This window comes from Acanthochromis polyacanthus, chromosome 6 (genome assembly GCF_021347895.1).
Source record: "Acanthochromis polyacanthus isolate Apoly-LR-REF ecotype Palm Island chromosome 6, KAUST_Apoly_ChrSc, whole genome shotgun sequence".
Taxonomy (NCBI): Eukaryota; Metazoa; Chordata; class Actinopteri; family Pomacentridae; genus Acanthochromis; species Acanthochromis polyacanthus.
This window is the reverse complement of record NC_067118.1, coordinates 38,634,262-38,654,520: the sequence shown is the minus strand read 5'-3', so window position 1 is coordinate 38,654,520 and position 20,259 is coordinate 38,634,262. Positions and strand designations below refer to the sequence as shown.

Below are 20,259 nucleotides of genomic sequence, written 5' to 3'. Positions count from 1 at the left end.
TGAAAATTACACTTGAAATTTAATTCTCAAGTCTTGAATGTTGAATCTATTGAATATTGTAAAGAAATGTTGCACATAAAGTTGAATTATTACACATGAAATTGGAATGTTGCACCTGATAATGACATATTGCTCATAACACTGATATATTGTGCATGAAAATGAAAAACTGCACCTGAACTTGGGTAACTGAACCCCAGAAAGAAATTTGATTTTAAACTCTCCAATCTTGAATCTAATGAATATTCTAAAGAATTACTGCAAATAAAATCGACATTCTACATGTAATCAAAACATTGTGCATGAAATTGAAATACTACCCACGACACTGAAACTTTAACCTACGACCACGCAGTTATTATAAGCGGCGTGTTTCCACATATGTGAATTTCTTGGCCGGGTTCCCATCCCCTCTCGTGGGTTTTCGGTGCGTCTTTGGCGCGGCCACTTTGGGTAAACAGCGCCTTCTGGCTTGGAGCGCGCTAAAAAACACGTCAACCACTGCAGCAGCAGCAGCAGCAGCAGCTCTGAGCGGACAGCAGCAGGCCTGTGAGGAGCCACAGGAAGCTTGTCAGCCACAGACTGCTCATTCTTAATTATCTCCATGGCTGCTGATGGGAGCAGACGAGAGCCGGACCTGCTCGAGATGCGCCAGATATCTGCAAAAGACGGACGTGCGGGGGTCGTGCGTGTCCACGGCGGGTTCTGAAATGAGACAGTGAAGCTGAAACAAGGTCGCTCATCGATGGTTGTTAGTTAAAAGACGTGCGCTGTCTGCTCTTTACGTAATCTTTCTTTTTGCGTAATTTTGCGCCGGGTGTTGGATGTGCTCGTGGAGCGGGATTATTTTGGCGAGGAGATCTCCGGAGCTCTCCCTCCTCCCCGCATCCGCCGCTGTCCTCGGCAGCAGACACGCACAAGAGTGTCAGTTATTATTTGCTGTGTGTGGTTTTGCAGCAACGTTGTAAACAAACGGGGAGCTGTTTTAATGAAAGCCAGCGTCTCTGCATTCCGGGTGAAGGTGAGTGTCTCTCCTCCTCCTCCTCTTCCTCCTCCTTCTCGGCTCACGTTTCCATGTTGTGCTCCGTTCTGTTTTTCCACAGAATTGGTGCAATGCAACGTTTGCACAGCTCTTCCACAGGAAATAAAAACCCGCCAAGGACACTCCAGAATATATGGAAAAACGTAAACGTGTGCATGCATTAGTCATTTTATGCTGGATTTCTTTGTTTTTCATGCTGTATTTTTCTGCGAGTCAGGGACATTAGGAGAGCGAGGGAGAGACAGAAGGGGGAGGAAATGGAAAGAGGAGGAAAATCAATGCCTTTCTTCCAGGAGTGAGTGTGCACATGGGTTATAGCGTGAGTACCGGGTGTCTGTTTGCTGTTGAGGAGGACGCGCACGGTGCGGAGCAGCGGGGAAACTTTGTGCCGTTGTACAGTGGATGCGTGAGGAAGAAAAAGCGCGAGAAAGAGAGGAGCTACTGTGCATGAAATACTGACTGTTCACATTTGTCCAGAGGCGGGAAGGACATTTACTGAGTGCAGTGCAGTCTGCAGCAGAGGGGGAAGAAGAAGCAGAAATACTCAGTAAAAGTACAAAAGTATGAGCATCAAAATGTACCTAAAGCACTAAAAGCAGCAGTGCATGTTTCAGAATACTGCATATTAATAGATTGTATTTACTGAAAATGTATTTATTTATTTGTTGACTATATTTTGTATTATTTGACAAATTTTGCAAAGTAAATGGATTTTTGAAAGAAATATAGTGGAATAAAAAGTACAGTTTATTCCTGTAGATTGTAGTGAGTATAAAAAAATGTAAATACTTCAGAAAGGTGCATTTAAATGCAGGATCTTACTAAATACTTCATTTTCCACCACTGGTATGTACAATATAACAGGCAACTTGTTAATACTTCCATTTTGTGTCAACCTCAGCAAATCTTTTAAAGTCAATAACAGGCTTTTACATACAGAAAAATAGTCAAAATTTGTATTTGGGTCAACAATATTTGTACACAGGCGTGTTTTATAGCGTCACTGATGTAAACAAGCAGCACTGGAAAGCAGCAGAATCAGCATCAGTCCTCTGTTGCGGTTACTGTCCATGTTCAGAGATCCGTCATTCAATGAGGGAGCGATGGAAAGCTGGACTGATTTAAACTGTAGCGGCGGCTCGGCCCTTTTATTTACGTTTCTATCTATCACAGCTTGTGTCTTTAAATACATTTCTAAATGCAGGATTTTTTCCATCGTGGTATTGTTGTGATTTGAATACCTCTCCTCCACCACATGAATGTGTAGGTTTGTGTTTACGGTCTGTTTGGCTAAAAAAATGATATCTCTGTTTGTTTGTTTTTTTTCAGCCTTCGATCAGCAATGTGCCTGGGAGTCCTCCAGCTGCTCCTCCATGCTTTATTTTGAGAATGGGATCGTAGTGAACCTCCCTGGGATTTAGAAACAACTGCTAGCATGTTGCAGCCTTCCACCAGAGCAGGTGACAGCCTGTTGGAAGCGTTACCTCACTGGAGTCAGAGATGGGCCCTGCTCCTCGCCCTCTGCTTGGCTCTGCTCTGGCTTCCAGATGCAGCTGGATCTGCGCTAAACTGCCACAAGACGTGCATCTGCGCCTCCAACATAGTGAGCTGCTCCAAGATGAATCTGACCACCGTCCCGACTGGTCTGCCGCTCTACACCGCTGTGCTGGATCTCAGCTACAATGAGATAACACGGCTGCGATCCGAGTGGACACCGGTGAAGCTCCAAAACCTCCACAACCTCCTGCTCAGCCACAACGGTCTCCACTTCCTCTCCTCGGAGGCGTTCATATATGTGAAGCACCTGCGCTACTTGGACCTGTCCTCAAACAAATTACAGCATCTGGATGAGTTCATATTTGAACCTTTGGTCAACCTGGAGGTCCTCTTGCTGTACAATAACCAGATTACACAGATCGACCGGGCAGCTTTTATCACCATGATGAACCTGCAGAAGTTGTACCTGAGCCAGAACCAAATCTCCCGCTTCCCTGTCGAGCTGGTAAAGGATAAGTCCCGCCTGGAGAAACTCAGCCTCCTGGACGTGTCCTCCAACAGGATCAAGGTTTTGCCCATCGATGAGCTCCAGGTGCTCCCCGCCTATTTTAAAAATGGCCTCTACTTCCACAACAACCCTCTGCTGTGTCACTGTGATCTCTACACACTCCTCGCTCACTGGTACATTCGAAAGCTCAACTCTGCCATTGACTTCAAAGACGACTACACGTGTATTCTGCCTGGTCCGCTAAAACAACAAGTTGGCATTTTTGAGCTCAGTGGTGAGAATATGAACTGCAGCACATTCAAAGAGGAAGATCACGAGGCATTTCTGGAGCAAACACTGACCCTTAACTGCGACACCAAACACAGGGACATGTCAAAGACCTGGACGATGCCTGGTAACGTGCCGGTCGTATCTGGAAGCAACCAGACAGCCAAAGTTCTGAGAGATGGGACTCTGCAGATCAGATCAGTCAGGTCTGAGGACTCGGGGACCTACACTTGCTTTGCCATGAGCGAGGCCTTCAATGAGACTATCTATCTGGTGCTCAAGGTTCACAACTTCACCATGCATGGCAGCGGGGAGGCCCTGAACACAGGCTACACCACCTTGGTGGGCTGCCTGGCCAGCGTGGTGCTGGTGCTTATGTACCTTTACTTGACGCCATGTCGCTGTTTCTGCTGCCCCAACAAGGGTAAGAATCGAGGAGAGGACAGTATCCACTCCTCAATGCTCAGCGTGACACCGACTCACGAGGACCCAGCGCTCAAGGCTGAGCTGAACAGGCACGTGGCGTTCATAGACTCCAAGGACTTGCAGGGCCAGAACGGCAAGCTGAACCCCAACGGGGACGAGGACGACGACGATATGGATGCAGAGGCTGGTTCTCTTATGAAGGGGAAGAGGAAGAAGTCAGTAGCAGAGTCCATTAGCTCCGTCTTCTCAGACACTCCCATGGTGGTCTGAGATGAGACTGGCACAGACAGCGGACGCCACATGACTGGATGTACGCGGTACAACGTGAGCCACGTTTTAGCTAAAGTAAACTGTGACAGTGGAAGTACACGGTGGAGGGACGTTCATCTGTGGTTGCTGGCAAGAGGAAAGAACAATCTTGAAGGGAATAAAAAAAACAAAAACTGTCTTCTTGTCAGAAAGGACAATAGACAGAACTTTTCCAGCATTTTAATCAGTAGCACTTAATATTCATACTGTGAAGGAATGGCAGTGAACATGGACAGTGGAAACTAGAAGTCTTATGAGAGTAAAACGTAGGCGATATGTTGTTGATATCAGCACTCAGGAAGTGATACATTAAACTGCAAAGTGTGGGAAATGCATACGATAAAATGCACAGGTTGTAATTAGATTTGAAAAAAAAAACATAATAGTTCACTCATAATATATGTATTGAAACCATGGCTGGCTCATAATTATAGTTATTAAGAAGGATTAGAATAGATTGCATCTTACGTAAACATTAGAGCATAGGCACATTTACCCCTCCTATATGAAGAGACTTAGACTGACGTCACCAGGCTGTGTGGCATTAACCTTGAGTCATCTATAGTGAAACAGCATGCCATCAAACCACATCATTAGAGATTTTAGACTGATCTACATGAGTGGGAGAGAGGAGGGAAAATGAATTCTTCAGATGTTTAGTCATGTACCTTGAGACTGCAGTAGCACAAATGTATTCAGAGACCAGCTGAAGGTCGTTTTCATCCTACTTCATAGTTGAGTCTTAGTTACAAATTTAATCAGACTGATTCGTAGTCATAGTCATGTACAGTGATATAGGAGACGGATGTTTTTTCCTTCATCGCGTTAAGGGATAAATTTACATAGATCTGTGGTACAAAATTGCTAACCAGCTTGTGGCAGATCATTGTTCCTAAATGAACAAAACAGTTGCCTCTTAGCTCCTGCACATCCACAGTGTAATCCAAAAGAAACCTTTGCAGCCTTACGCAATTAAAAAACTTGGAACGCCTCCAACAGACACACATTAGGTGCAGGGAAATATTTTGTATTGACTAATTATCAACATGTTGTCTGAATTCTGTATACACACAGGTGCCACAGTCCTTACAAGGACCAGCGTGCTTCTGTTTGTCGTCCACTGAGGTGACATTTGCTGTCGAGTCCGACTCCTCCTCTGGGCCGAGTTTTAGTATCAGGAAAGTAAATATCAAGCCAGTGATCACAACTGGAACCTTTAAACTAAATCCTGGGATATTTTTAATGTACAAAAAAAAAAAAAACTTGTATTTGTAAGTCGTAGATTGAAGTATCTGATCTTACGTTTTGCTCGGATTAACAGTTCCTGTTCTCAGTGTCACATTTAAAATGTAGCTGTTCTGCCCTGTGTTAGTTAGAAGATGATTTAGTTTGTATTAGCAGGTAAACATTAGATTCTAAATAACTGTTACTCCGCAAAACTAAGCTTATGAATAACATTGCACATTATTTGACAGGAAAGCAGGAAAGAGTTAAGAAACACAGAGGACCTGAAGTCTTTGAAATGATCCCTTTATCTCAGCATTTATTATTGAATCTATGGTAAAATTAATTCAACATGCAAAAACTGATGCGCCACATGTTTCATTAACAATATTAAAACAGGAGACGGTGTCCCTGCATAAACACGAAAGAGCAATTTCAGAAAACTGTGTTCACGTCGTAATACAACAAGGCTAGTCTGGCATAAACGCTAATTGCATCGTTTGATGGGACGTAGCTTCCCCCTGCTTTCCATGTCTTTGTCTCACCGAGGTGGAGGGGATCAGCGTGTTATCATGAGTCACAGCAGCACAAAGCCTTTCTCTCTGGCTCCCTCTACACTGACAGCCTCAGTTCAGCCCAGATGTGTTTGCTTTGTTTGTGTACCTCTGCCATTATGAGCCTGCCCTTACTTAAATTCAAAAGCAATCATTCAATCAGGCCATGAATGTGATGCCCTTTAAGTAGTCTGCAGTTTATTTATGAGGGAAACGCCTCGGGCTTTCATTGAACATTTGCACTCGAGCTGAGTCATACGGTCGGGAAGTACTGCCTAAAGCAAGAATCTCTGCGTTCAAAAAGCACTGCAATCTAATTTGATAGTTAGTTGAGTATGCTAGCTCTGCTAATATTAACATGCACACATTATTGGGTGCAATAAGTTTTTACGCAAAAATTGGTGTAATATTCACAGTTGCCGTGCGCACCGCAGCATCTTCTGTGTGGGTGAGAAAAGGAAGTCACACTCATCAGAGAGGTGGTGTGTGAATCACTCCGCTTTCTCACACATTGGAATACCAGGTGCAGACTTAGAGAGCAGAAAAAATACCACGACGCGCTCAAATGAAGCCGCATTTAGCACCGCCGCAGACTGGTCACAGGTGGCCAAGAATCTGTCACATTTGAAGGGATCCCGGTTTGAAGTCTTACCCTCTGGAGTCTGAAATACACGTGCTGAGAAGCCAAAATCTAAAACCACACACAGGTATTACGGCGATGGAGTAGCACAATAAATTACCGGGTCGTTGTGGATTATGTTTTCCCTGCAGTAACCCAGTGTCAGTCCAGTTAAATGGGTGGTTGCAGTTCTGTGTAGAGAAAAAGTGCTATTGCAAAGGTCCCAACATGCAGGAGAAGAGTGGCTGCGTTCTCTCCAAAGCAAATCTGCCTTCCTATATATATCTATATATACAGTATATATATGTAATGAGACTCACTTTCTGTGTTCAGTATTGATTAGTTGTGTACTACTATGTTCTACCAGTGTAATGGCTGTATTCTTGTATAATCCGATGTTGTTCATTTTGCATTTCGTCCGCCGCTGTGCTGCTGTTAGTTGTCTCTACATTCAAGTCTTGACATAAATGTTTATTTTTTAAGCAGGGTTGGGGTAAGTTTTTTTATCGAAAGAGGATGTATTTTACACTTGGCAGGTGAGGAATATGGCTGAACAGAGAATATATTTGATCCTGTATCGAAAAAAAAAAAAAAAACCTGCATGGGAAGAGTGCCAGTTTTGACCTGAATATGATACATCCTGATGGGCAGTGAGTATGTAGCCACCAGTAATATTCAGCCAGTGTTTGACTTTACTCATGAAGCCATAATCGGTTTTAAAAAACAAACACAGTGCTTTATCAGATGGATGTCACATGTGATCATGAAGGGAGCTCTGGGATGATTAAAGCAACAAGTTTTCTGTCTGTAAAAAACTTTTTCTAATAATAACTTAAGAAAAAAAGAGCCAGAGATTTATTATAGGGAAATCAAGATAAATCCAAATATAACAAGGGGCTCTGAATGACTTTACAGATGGTGGTTTAAATTCAATCTTCTCAGGACTTTGTCAGTTCTAGTGTGATATGATGTGAAACCTCGTGATTGCATTTCCATATTTGCAATATATCAAAAAGGCACAATGTTTGGTTTTGAGATCTCTGCAGTTTACAGGCCCTTAGCTATTTACTGTAACGGTACATTAACTCGGTTCTCACAGATTAGGGAGGAGAGCGCTCTCTCACTGCCCGGCGCCCATCTCCATTCATCTGACTATGAAGTAGCAATTACGGGAACATCCATGAGGTGGTGAGGCTAAAAGCTTGCTGCTTTAACCGAGTGCTACAAACAAGTGTCCGCGGGACACAAAGAGAGCTTTTAAAAGCATTAGAAGCACTAAGTTTATTGACCACTGCTTCAAAGATGAGATTGTTGGTCACTGCCAGAAAAGCTGAAAGGTCTCACAGCGAAAGTGGAACGGCTTTGCATGGTACGCTTAAGAGCTTCTCTGACTGCAGGACGGGTGCAAACCAGTAGGCATTAAAGAAAAAGAATATTGAAATATACCATTTGACTTAATAAAACGATTGAGATTTACACTTTGTGCTGCCTCCATTTTTACTGCCGTCCCCTACTTTTGTCAGAAATAGGCTCGAAGAAGGAAATAGTTGTTTGCATCTCAAGCTGTGCGTCTGGTACCTTATGGACAGTTGACATTTTGCCAGAAGTACTGTGACTAATGTTTAGAACTGCTGTCACAGTCAATACAGAATTACCATTTTGGGATAGTTTATACATAATGCTATGAATTTAATGTGATTCGTAACGGACTGAATCTTTCCATCCCTCTGGCAGAACACAGCTACACAGATGGAGGGTGTCATATATAGGCTCCCTGCTAGATTTAACCATTTATAATGCTGAATAGATTTAAGAAACCTCAGTTCATTGTTCAGTTCACCTGCCACTACAACACAATGTTTCGGTTTATGTAGGACTTGTGTTTATATAACTTAGTGGAAATGGCTTAAAGGTTCTTTGAGTAGCATGATTGATGACTTACCACCATCTAGTGTTAAAGTTAAGCATTGCACTACTCTATGTAAATGTTGACATTTAGTAGGATCTTCTACTAAGAGTCATTCTAGAATTAACTACCAATACAGAAGCTGACAATTTTATGCAGATTATTTTGCCTCTGTCCATATAGCTATATGAGCTGCAGGAAAAGAACAAATTAGTCTCAGTTGTGTCCATATGGAACTGTTTTTGACGAAGAGATCCAGCAGAAACATGTACAAAATGTAGGGGGAAGTTATTATCCGATCAAAAGACACGGATCAATCAATGCTATTAAACTGTGTTGAAAATCCAGACATTTCTGGATTGCATTATTCACCCAGCACCAATGCATACATAAAATGCTTTTTCAGTCACCTTAATGTCATAAACAGAGCACCAAGGAAGAAGGTGTGCAGGCGTTACATGACTGCATCACACACAAACATGTAGCTTAATACTGTGTACCTGCTTAAACAGCAAAAAACAACGCTTCCTACCAAGTCTGGCTGCTAATTTTATTTATAGGATGGCACCATCTGGTGTTAGAAAGCTGAAAATGATGTAGAAAAAAAACCTTCAAACACACTACTTTCATATTTTAACCCTAATTGGCCTGTTTTAAAGTTTGAAAGTTTTGAGAAAAAAAATATTTTCACAGTGAAACTTTTGTTGTCCACATTCTCAACATTTTTGGGAAATCTTTGAACATTTTTTGGTGGAAAAAAATAAATGTTAAAAATATTTCCTAAAAAATATTCACACAAAAAAATCAACCAAAATCCAGTGAATTTTGCTGGATTCTGGTTGATTTTTATGTGAATGTTCTTAAAGAAAATATTAGAAGTTTTACTGTTATATATGGAATCATTTTGGATATTTTCAGAACATTTTACTCATTATTTGAAAATGTTTACAAGAATTTTCTTGCCAAATTTGGAGGATTTTTTAAAAATAAAACTTTTAAGGAATTATTGGAATATTTGTCCTGAAGGTTTTGCAAATTTTCAGAGATTTGGGGAATTTTTTCGGACAAGGAAATAACAGTTTTTGGTGCCTGTGAATGAGGACACCAGAAGGGTTAAATCATGTAAACTCAAAATTGCACCTTAGCTGGGTCAATCTAGCCATTTTCCAACAAATAACCCAGTAAAACAGCTCGGGAGACCAGGTCATTTGGTGCTGTTGTTAACTCTTTCAGCAGCAGCAGAGAAAATCTGAAGACACCTGACACACCGATAAGCAAGTTTGAACTGATTTTCCTAAAATTTGTTTGCAAAAACCAGGAACTCTTTTCTAATCTTGCAACAAATCAACACAAAGATACAAAAACAATCATGAGAACTGATTAAAAACTCATCATTGTGTAACATTTTTAAAGGTTTTATTTCAATTTTAATTACTTCTTCCTGCCTTAGATGTAACTACATCATAGCTTTATTTACACTGGAGTCCCTGCTTCTCTCCTCACATTGCAGCTCAGCACACCAGCTCAACCTCGACTGAAATACTAATTGTGTAATGACACAGAAGCCCACAAGCTGACAAAGTATGAAGCCTAAACCTGGTTTCAAACCTGCTGATCTCGTGTCTCCTAGCACATATTTTATAATGTGAGAAATGTGGTTTTCATGGAGGAGGCCCACTGTGGAATAACAGAGCAGACGGCATTGAAAATTCAAGAATTTTTAATTATTCTGCCATGAAATGTCTTAAGATTAGCAGCATAATGAGCAGACTGAGGTATGTTGACGTTCTTACACAGATATTCAACTCAGACATTTAGTCCTGTAGAAAAATAGAAAATTTTGCAATAATACACAAATACAGTAATGTGCATACAAATACTTGCTCCTGACACTTGTGCATAAAAAGTGTAGATAAATAAACACGGACAAAGAGACGTGCACACACACAAACACACATTCAAACACTCACACTGTCCTGTCAGCAGCTGCAGCCTTCAGCGGGCCTTTTCTCCACGTGGTCTTTTTAAGGCTGGCCTCTTTGTTGGCTGCAAAGATGAGCGTAAACAATCGTCACTACTGTTGTTCAAAAGCAAATCACAGTTGAGTTCAAATCAAGATGTTCATTCCACTCATGTCTTTTTTTGGGGGTAATGAATCCACATCATAATAAAACTGATGGTGTGCAGCCTATTTCACAAAAGGTTCTTTTAAGGATCTGATCTTTTCTCCAAGCCCCAAGTCAGCACGTCCTCGATGTTCTCTCCCTTCCAGGAAACAAGGCCAGAACGGGAAGGGGAGGACAAACATTTATACTTGGTGGTTCTGGATAGCGAGGAGCTGAGCGGCAGGGACTCACTGCTGCGTTTGCGCTTCTGGGCCGGACCCCTGTGGTCAAAGCTCCCGACTTTCTGCTGAACCGCTGGAGGCTTCGCTCTGCTGCGAGGAGAGCGGTTTGTCGGTGCAGGCAGAGGGGAGCACTTTTCTAAAACTGATAACTGTCTTTCTGCAGACTTCAGGAGAAGAGGAGGACATGGCTTCTTCCCGTGTGAGAAAGTACTGCTGGCTGGTCCTTGAGAGGAGGGGACGTGAGGCTGGCTCTTCTCGTGGAGGGGGGGATCCCTGATGAATCTGCAGGATTTGTCCTCACCGCTGTGTAACAGCTTGGCAGCTCTGTGTGCTGCACTTGCATCTTGCATAAGCTCCACCTCCTTCAGCTGAGCCTTGCTGGGTCGCTCAGCGGGGTTGCGCTGCCTACCAGACCCGAGGCTCGCAGAGGTGGAGGAATAAGGCGGTTTGGTAATGTGAGAGTTCTGCTGACTACTTTTGGTTTCCTGCTGTCCCAGTGAGGTAGACTCAAGGCAGAGAGAGACAGTGGATTTGGAGGGTCTATCGCCAGCCCTGACAGGGGTTCCTATGGTTGGAGGTGCGACATGACGCGACCTGAGACCTGATGATACTTGAGGCATTTTCCTGGAAGTTAATGGAGAAAACACACTGATTAAGCTGCTGCACTTCACACAAATGAAATGAAAACAAATCCCCTCAACTTAAATAGACTTACCCTAATTGTTCTGGTGGACCAGATGCTGCTTCACTTTGTTAAGAGACAGATCATCCAGTGGCTGAATCCTCCAAACGTTATCTCAAAATGACTAAGACTGAACAGCGGTGTGGTGAGGTTCTAAAATTTGCCACTTTTAATAGACTGGAAGTCTTTCTCAAGTCTGTCTATTTACAATCAATCTCACCATCGTCTTAAAATGTTTAATTTCTGAGATTAAGTCTGACAAGTGATGCAAACATGTACCTTAACACTTCAATGTAGGATTGTGCAATTAACCAAATGTCAGTATCAACACTTAGATGTAAAATATGCTCGGTTCATAGAAAGCAGCCCATGTGAATAAAATCCCTTGGTTTCAATGCGGTAAATCTGACTTTAACACCCTTTATTCCTCTCTTTTTAAAGCAATTTTTAGTCACCTGAGCAACAATAACTCAGTGGAGATTAGAGGCTTCTCTGGGCACAGCGGCCTAGCTCGCTTCCACTGTAGCCTGTGTTTAGGGAACTTTGGTAAGTTGTCGCATCTATCAAGAAGCAAATAATCACCAATCGAGGTGTTTCATTTATATTTTTGCCTCTTAGCTGATGCACTGTGACGACAAAACCTTTTTCCAACTCACATTAGCAGGAATGTAACAGAAAATGAAAGTGTCAGAGGTGCATGCTTTAATTAATCTGAAAGTGCAATAAAAACATTTTGTCTCTAAAAATACATGAATAAGCATGATCTCGAAATTAATCAAAAACAATCATGATTAGCATTTAGGCCAGAATTGTGCAACTTTACTTCAATCCACCAGCAAAGTCAGAAACTGTCAGAACAAAGCTGATGTTTACACTGTCCAAACAAATGCCAGTGATTAGGCAACACCAAGGTTTGATGCATTTTTTAGAGAGTAATTGATACTAATTGACTTAGAAATCCCTGCAGAGGATTCAGTGTCCATCTCAAAGACAAACACTAGAACATCCTCACTGGGCACAAACAGGTGACACTTACTGTGAGCACGGAGCAGCAATACTCACTTCCACAAGTGTGCGCTGGCATGACGCTCCAACATGGCGCTGAGGGCGAACCGCAGGCGGTGCAAACGCCGGTCAAATGTGAAGATGCTGCAGCCCAGTGTGCGACATCCAAAAGTGCATAGCTGCAAAACAGAAACAACCGGAAATAAACACCAACACACTTCTACTGAGAGTTTACAGAGGTGTACATTTACCCTACCGACAAGAAGGACTTTAAAATACATTTATGGATTTTTTGAGAGAGAGAAGCTGAAATACTGGATTACTGAATTCTGTGCATTATACTCTCTAAATCCATACAACCACTTAAAACAGTCATACAATATTATCTTTAAACACCATCCATCTACAGGGGGTCCTCGACTTACATCGGAGTTCTGCTCCTACTGATCAACTTAAGTTGATTTTCGCCATAAGTCGGAACTCCAACGAAAATGTAAACAAAGCCTCTATGTGCATCACGATATCGATCAGTTCTTCAGAAAAGTCATGAATACCAACGACTTTCATGCATGTATGAATCATTTTACAAGAAGATAACAGAATATTGGAACAGACTGATATTGATGCTGTTGTTGATGTTTCAATGTTTATTGTTCAGTTCCAGATTAACCTAATGTCAGTGAATGCACCATGTTTAGTTAGCTCACCTCTGATTGGCTGACAGTCAGCAGTAGTGTGTGTGTGGAGCTAGAGAGAGCTCTGAACAATGGCTAATTCTGGAGCTAAGTTAAAGAGTTTTCTAGTTATTTTGGTGTTGGCTACGGCCCACAGTAGTCTGTGTGAAGGTTCAATAAACGACCAGAGAACCAGATGAAGTCTCACTCATTCAACACAGAGGGTCGCTACAATATGTTGCACCATTTATACAACCTGACCGATGTTTGTCGACGTTTCACCCTGTTCCAAGCGTCTTATTTGATCTAATTTCACTTCCATAGAGACAGCTTGCCATCAGAAGAGTCTGACTTACTCTTGGGAGCCATAATGAAGGGCAAAAAGTTAGCGAATGTAGCACAATCCAAGGTGGCTACAACCAGCAAATCTAAATAAAGCCGTCTTATAGCGCCGCATGATGACATATTCATCCACTCCGCTCGTCAGCTAGTTCCACATAAGCAGGTCTGACGTAACGACGAAACGCCGTAGATCGATGACGCCATAAACTGAGGACCCCCTGTACTTGCTGCTACTGTACCTCTGAATGTTTCTGCACTCACCCCGAGAGGTTTGGGATGCCAGGGTGTAGCAGGCAGCTCTGTGGCTTCTTCCTGCGCTTCTTCTTCACTGTCCTCACTTGACAACAGGCTCTGGTTAAAAGGGTACGGAGGCTGTACCTCTACCTCCACAGTGTTGTTGCCCTCCTGTTCCAGAAAGCTCTCTGATGGATTCCTGGACCTGCGTGAAGCACGGATCAACACAACAGCAGTGTTACTGCCCTGGGTCAAATCATTCTGGTGCAAAATATAACACATGGGAAGAAATGGTTTGCTGACTGCCTGAAGTTTTACAACATGCTGTTACTTTGTTTAGATAGGTTTCTTTCCCGTTCATGTAACTTTGTTCATATTAGTTCATGATTTAGAGATCTGCTGCATTTCCAGGGATAATCTCTAGAGGAATTTAGGTGAATTAGATTAACTGTGTTCATGAAAATAGTTCATACCTGACAATGTGACAGTTGCTGTTGAAGTTGTATTTACTGCCCTGAGTTGTTATTTTCTCTTCAAAAGCGTCCAGGTGTTTGTCTTTGTGTTTTGATTTGTCAAGCAGCTGCTCCACTTCAAGACCTCCTGAGGCTTTGGTCTTCTCCACAGCCAACTGATCAGTGGTTTTAGTCTTTGCTGATGTTTTCTGCTGCTGGTTGAAGGAATCAGTCTGTGTAGAAAAAGCACCATAAGAGACAATTGGAAGATTCTACATTTAATCCACAATAAATTATAAAGTCTGCCATGTTTTTGCAAACAAAAGAGTTCTAAGTGTTACTGATGAACAACAGTTAAGTTAATGGTTCCAATATGGATGAAAGTTTACATTGCATGTGAGCTCCCGGCTGTTCGGCTTCTTCCTCTCTGGATCCAGAACTCTGCAGGGTTTGTTCAGCTCACATTCTTTTTCTATGTGGGAAAAAAAGGAAACAAGACAGTGAGTCAGCACCAGCAGGACAAAGACAGTCCAACGGCTGGGGGCACATTCAGGCCCTCTCTGTCCCTAATATGAACCTGAGAAAGGCAGATGCTGCAAAAGAAGATACACAAGAGAGACAACCGCTGTGACTTGGTTAAGATTCGATATTTAGTCTGACATTACAGAGTGGACAAGTTGTCTCCATACTGGGTTGTAATCTCAATGTGGAATTCCTTCCAACTCAATATATACCCAAGGTTGAAGAGAATCCTCAGAAGTGATGCTGCCAGTGCTCACATCACTCATTCCTCTCTCGGCTTGGCAGAATTCCCTAACAAACTAGCGCCACAAACAGGATCTCAACAAAACGGCAACATTGGCAAGTGCAAATTTTTAAATAAATTTTGCAAACTGCCATGTCCAAGTTTGACGAGATTCTGTACCTGTAAGATTTTGAATGACCGTCTGTGTAGTATCAAATCTACGAATTTTGGTATTAAATGCTAGTCGGCTGCCGTAAGAGGCCTCGCAATGATTGGGTATTTTACTTGGGTTGCCCTTTAAATGGAGGGTTGAACCTGTGAGCATTTCCGCCTTGGAATTTTAAAAGTGTTTGTCTGTGGAAGGCGAGACCAGCATCCGCTTTGGTCCGGCAGGGAGGAAGAATAATTGAATAGTTTACCCAGATCATCCAGAATGAAATTTGGAAGCACACATTGCCTATCAATTCTCTAACAACCATAATCCATACAGTCACATTATAATCAAAATACAGACGTATGATACACTCAATCTAGACACTGAATGGACAGTTTTTGCTTAGAGTCGGGATCGACCAATAACCGATATTTGGAACATATATTACATGTAATATTTTAAAAGCATGTGACAACAGAGAACCTGTATTCATAACTATGTTTCCTCATTATAAGGATGACCATAACTGAATATGTAAAATAGAAATAGGAGTAATTAAATTATCTCCTCTGTTTATATGGGAGATTGATTAGTTTGTCTCCTTGAGTTATGTCTGCTGTTCTACTCCATTTTCTTCATCTTTCACTGTTCTATCACTTTAATTTAAGGTCAGGATCTTAAAGCATCATTAATTATTGTTTTCCAGACTCTGTTTCAGGGTAATCTGTGGCTGCCTTCTAGGTTAGCTGCTATCTGTTAGCGTAGCCTTAGCCACTGTGAGAGAAGCTAATTTACTGGTTTGTGGCAACGGCTTGTGTTTCTTCTTTAGTTTTGCTGCTTGAGAGACATTTCTGAGACCTAAGAGCGACGACAGACGGAGAGAAGAGGCTGCATCAGACCTGAAGCACCGCATTTAATTTATCGATAATCTGTCTACACATTACTGATAACAATAATCAGAAAAATGCCAAACATCAGTCATGACACCAGGAAAGGAAGATAATCATCTGTCCCTAGCTTAGAGACATTTAGCAGAAGAAGGAACAAGGTGAAGAAACAGTCAGATGATGTATCAAAAGCACTCTTGTAATTTGTACATTAGTAAAGCACTTACTGTTGGTGTTTTTGTAAATCCGACTGTAGGTTCTCATTTCTCGCAGAGATTCAGCGTTCTGCCCGGCTGCAGATTTCTGCACGGAGGGTCGGTGCGACGAAGATGTGGCAGAAGAACCGTCGCCAGGGGGCAGAGGAGCCGAGTGCCACGGAGGGATGCTGGGTCGAGTCATGGAAGAGGAGGAGGAGTGATGCTGGAGGGGAGGGTTTTCCTCTGGGAACTTCACTGAAGATAAACTGCAGAAAGATAAACTTTGGAATTAGCTGATTAAAATCATGTAATTAAGACAAGTATGTGAGAAAACCCTGCAGCTCCCAAATGACATAATAACTAAAAGGAATTCTTCTAACTTGGATCAGATTGAACAACATTCTGAATTTTAGGTGTAACTGCCAGTGCAGCCTTAACCCAAAAGCCTTGTGTTAACAAACACAGAGGCTGTCTAAAAGAAGGGTCAGGTCCATCGATGTATGCAACCGCATGCTCCTGATGTTTTATCAGCTTGTGGTGGCGAGCGCCATCTTCTTTGCTGTGTCGTGTTGGGGCGCAGGTATCAAGGCGAAGGACGCCAACAGACTGAATAAACTCATCAGGAAAGCCTAGTCTGTTGTTGCCTGTCAGTTGGTCATCCTGGAAGAGGTGGTGGAGCAGAGAATGCCCGCCAAACTGCTGGCCATCATGGACAACACCTCCCACTCCCTCTATAAAACTGTGGACAATCTGAGGAGCAGCTTCAGCAACAGACCAATACAACCCCGCTGCTCTACAGAATGATGCAGGAGGTCATTCCTCCCAACAGCACTAAGTCTTTTTAATATGTCGACATCTGGCAGATCACAAAAGGACTATCTCTGATGAAACCACTCTACATACTGGACACTTTAAGTTCTAACACCATTCGTCATATCTCTAAACTCATTTGTACCTACTTATGTCATTTGCACATCTAAGCACACTCTCATTTGCACATTTCTGTATCACTCTTGTATATGTTGTTACTTTTTCTTTCTATGTTTTTGATATTCTTATATTATTTTATTCTATTTTATGGTAGCTTCACTTTAGACATGACCCTAATACTTTGTGTTGTCTTATTGTTTACCCCCTTGTTGAATACCCAGCTTCTGTAACAACAGTTTCCCTCTGTGGATAAATAAAGTCTGTCTAAGTCTAAGCCTTGTGTTCTTTTATGTCGTGCTAGCTGGGTCACCGACATACTGAACTTATAAATTAACAGCATCATTTTGCACAAGACCTACTTAAAGGCATTATGGAGGATGTTTTTTTTTGTTTAATTTGTCTGATTCACATAAAATGAATATACTGACCTTAAGTGGACTTGTATGTATGGTTTCTAAAAAAATTAAAAATTAAAAAAAATAACTGTGGACATGGCAGGACCTGAAAAACATCAGCCAATCAACGCGCTCGGACCGAGGCGTTTGGTTTGCTCCCTTTCCTGTCAATCAAAAATCTTCCGGCTCAGGCCTAGTTACGTAGATTACGTACGCCTTGGACTTACGTGTTTTCTGTATGTGTTGCTTTGGTATAGCTTCGTAGTTAGCTGGCGACTTGTTTTGCTCATCTTTTTTTACATAATGGCAGATAAAGATCCAGGGGGACCCAGCCGTAAAAGACAACTTCACGACTCCTACGCAAGTTTCTGGAGGGGGGCGTTTCTTCGTAAATGTTAAGAGGGGGGAGGATAGAGGGGAGTGAGGGAGAGGTTGTATGTGCGCATGTGCATGCTACGTTCAAAGTCGTAGGAAAGTAAATCTCCTCTAATGCCTTTAAAGCTTTATGTGACTGGTGCTTTTTCCTCCTCAGTGCTACTAATGAACATGATGCTTTCACATCTATGTCTCCTGGTGCTGTTTTAACAAAGCAGCAAAGAAATAGCAAGGATACAAGACACTAAAAATTAAGTACAGCATGTATCAAATCCACATGTTGTCCACATATTTTCTAATTATCAAGTCAACAACCGTAAACTGTACCTCGCTGTGTCCTGGTGGGCTTTAGCAGGTCTGTGCTGGTGGGCAGGTGATGCTGCTGAGGACACGGCATTGCCCTCGTGACATCTGCCACCCTTCTGCTTTTCTGTACCAGAGGAAACCCGAGCAGAAGCCCGGCCGGAGAGCGGTCGTTGCTGAGGTGCCACAGCAGACGTCTGGCGACTCTTCTTCACGACAGCACCGTGCCACCTTTCACAGTGCTTCTCAAACGCTTGAGGTTTCACCACCTGGCCACAGTGGCTGCACACCACCAGATAGAAGTCATCATGTGCCGGGCAGTGGCCGTAGGTATGCATATCTGAGGAAAAGAACAGGAGGAGCAGTTGAATGAAATGCATCCTTGAGGTGATAGTGAATGTTGTTGAGTTTCAGGTTCACTCCTAACCTTCTTTCCTGAGGGTCATGGTCTCTGAGCGGCTCATCCCATTCTTGTTGTCTTCATCACTGGACCCAGCTGCAGACACAAACAGTCAGCATGAAATGTTGGACCAAATCTTTTCTGTAGCTTCTTTAAGAAACAGGTTTACTTGTTTAAGTGAGTGGCATTGCTGAGTTAAAACAGGAACATGATTCGAGGAGGATTTATACCTCAGTGTTATAGTTATTCAGAAATCTCTGCACTAGTATCTGCTTCCTTGCTAGCTGGTCCACTTTTAGCTGGTTGGTTGGGTAATTTTGCTGTTTGGTTATCAAACCGGACAAACCTTTAAGTAACTTACTGTTGTTTTTTGACGTGACTGTTTGGCTAGCTGGGAATTTACAGGTTCAACATTTTGCCGCTAGCATTGTGTTTTACCACGCGGCGTTTGTGCCACATTATTTAGCCAAAGTCAAAGAAATAATGACTTAAATATGCTTTTATTTGTTGCCGGTTAATATTGTTAGCAAACCTCCTGCACTAGGACCCAGTGGGTCTTTTGTTTGGGTCGCGCTTTATGCCGCTCAGTGTGAATGTGACACAAAATAAATGAGCGAACGCGACACTTTAACACGGTGGACGTTGTGTGTGGGGCAGAAGAGCAGAACTCACCGTCAGACGATGAAATATTCACCCTGTCTGCCCAACAACTCCAGTTTAATCCGACAAAGTCGTCGAGATTAGGATTTCGCCGATCCAAAGCGGCCATTGCTGCTCTTGCGCGTTCACGCGTCACAAAGCTCGCAGCCGCGCTAAACCCTTTACATCCTGAACAGTGTGCTCGCGCCCCAATAACAACAGAGGAAATACATCAGCTTTAAAAAAATATATTTATTTTGCAATTACCACACTAAAACATAAACAATATACATATTATCACTGCAGATTAAAGATTACATACAGCATGTTTAATTTTATTTTTTTATTTTTCTTGTTATTTTTTACAATTACCACAATAAAATTCAAACAATGCACAGACTAACTGTGGGCCATGCATATAAAACGTGAAATGAAATCTCTATTACTTTTTCATTGCCTAAGGTTCCTTAGATTTCCACCCCAACCTGCAATTTTACAAAGGTGCTGATGTTGTCTTTTCTTTTCTTTTTTATTTGATCAACATCACAAACCCCAAAGATATGCAAATTAGAATATTGAAGGGAAAGATTATATACAGCGACTTTAACAACATCCAACTTGTGTATGGTTTCTATGATTTTATTGATTTATTTTATAAATAATATACTAAAATACAAACAATGTACAGATTGTAAAAGCAGATTAAAGAATACATACAGCAAGTTCAATATTGGGGAATATCAATATTATCCAGCCTTCTCTGTTTTTGTTTGTTTTTATAGTTAAGGCACTAAAACACAAACAATGTGCACAATGTGACTGCAGACGATGCGTGTAAAATGTGATATAAAATCTCTGTTGCTTTTTTAATTGCCTCAGATTCCTTAGATTTGCTGCAAAACTCTCCAAAGCTGCTGATGTGGTCACATTTTTTTTGCTTCATCTGCGCAACAGCACAAACCCCAAATACATGACATGCAAACTGGAATATTAAAAAGAAAGATTACATACAGTGAGTTCAACAATATCTAACTTGTGTATGGTTTCTATGATTTTTTATTTTTACAATTAATACACTAAAATGCAATCAATGCACAGATTGTGATTGAAGAAAACACAATTTCTGAATTTTTAATTGCTTAAATT

The 20,259-nt window shown here is 41.9% G+C and overlaps 2 protein-coding genes across 4 annotated transcripts; one reads left to right on the top strand and one right to left on the bottom strand.

Moving 5' to 3' along the window:
* Positions 1 to 465: 465 nt before the first annotated feature.
* Positions 466 to 7,922, top strand: amigo1 (adhesion molecule with Ig-like domain 1). Of its 3 annotated transcripts, none has more exons than XM_022205349.2 (2): positions 466 to 1,021; positions 2,372 to 7,922. In XM_022205349.2, the coding sequence occupies exon 2, from the start codon at positions 2,478 to 2,480 to the stop codon at positions 4,008 to 4,010; it is 1,533 nt and encodes a 510-aa protein (XP_022061041.1). In that variant the 5' UTR covers positions 466 to 1,021; positions 2,372 to 2,477; the 3' UTR covers positions 4,011 to 7,922. The 3 variants fall into 3 exon arrangements, with proteins under 3 accessions (XP_022061041.1, XP_051805518.1, XP_051805517.1); XM_051949558.1 differs by lacking the exon at positions 466 to 1,021 and adding an exon at positions 1,094 to 1,185; XM_051949557.1 differs by lacking the exon at positions 466 to 1,021 and adding an exon at positions 1,217 to 1,603.
* Positions 7,923 to 10,054: 2,132 nt separating this feature from the next.
* atxn7l2b (ataxin 7-like 2b) lies at positions 10,055 to 19,275 on the bottom strand. The gene is made up of 9 exons (XM_022205350.2): positions 19,147 to 19,275; positions 18,502 to 18,570; positions 18,099 to 18,414; positions 16,102 to 16,337; positions 14,478 to 14,560; positions 14,110 to 14,321; positions 13,664 to 13,841; positions 12,444 to 12,565; positions 10,055 to 11,323 (listed from the first exon to the last, which is right to left on the bottom strand). Exons 1-9 carry the CDS (start codon positions 19,241 to 19,243, stop codon positions 10,561 to 10,563), a joined length of 2,076 nt encoding a protein of 691 aa, XP_022061042.1. The 5' UTR covers positions 19,244 to 19,275; the 3' UTR covers positions 10,055 to 10,560.
* Between the last annotated feature and the right edge of the window lie 984 nt (positions 19,276 to 20,259).

Excerpts from the sequence above, each read along its gene's own strand:
- atxn7l2b (XM_022205350.2), bottom strand. The coding sequence starts at position 19,243 with ATGGCCGCTTTGGATCGGCGAAATCCTAATCTCGACGACTTTGTCGGA. Across the intron at positions 18,571-19,146 it reads GAATATTTCATCGTCTGACG|CTGGGTCCAGTGATGAAGAC; the intron begins GTGAGTTCTGCT and ends TTGTGTCTGCAG. Across the intron at positions 13,842-14,109 it reads AGCAACTGTCACATTGTCAG|GTCCAGGAATCCATCAGAGA; the intron begins GTATGAACTATT and ends TGCTTCACGCAG.
- amigo1 (XM_022205349.2), top strand. The coding sequence starts at position 2,478 with ATGTTGCAGCCTTCCACCAGAGCAGGTGACAGCCTGTTGGAAGCGTTA.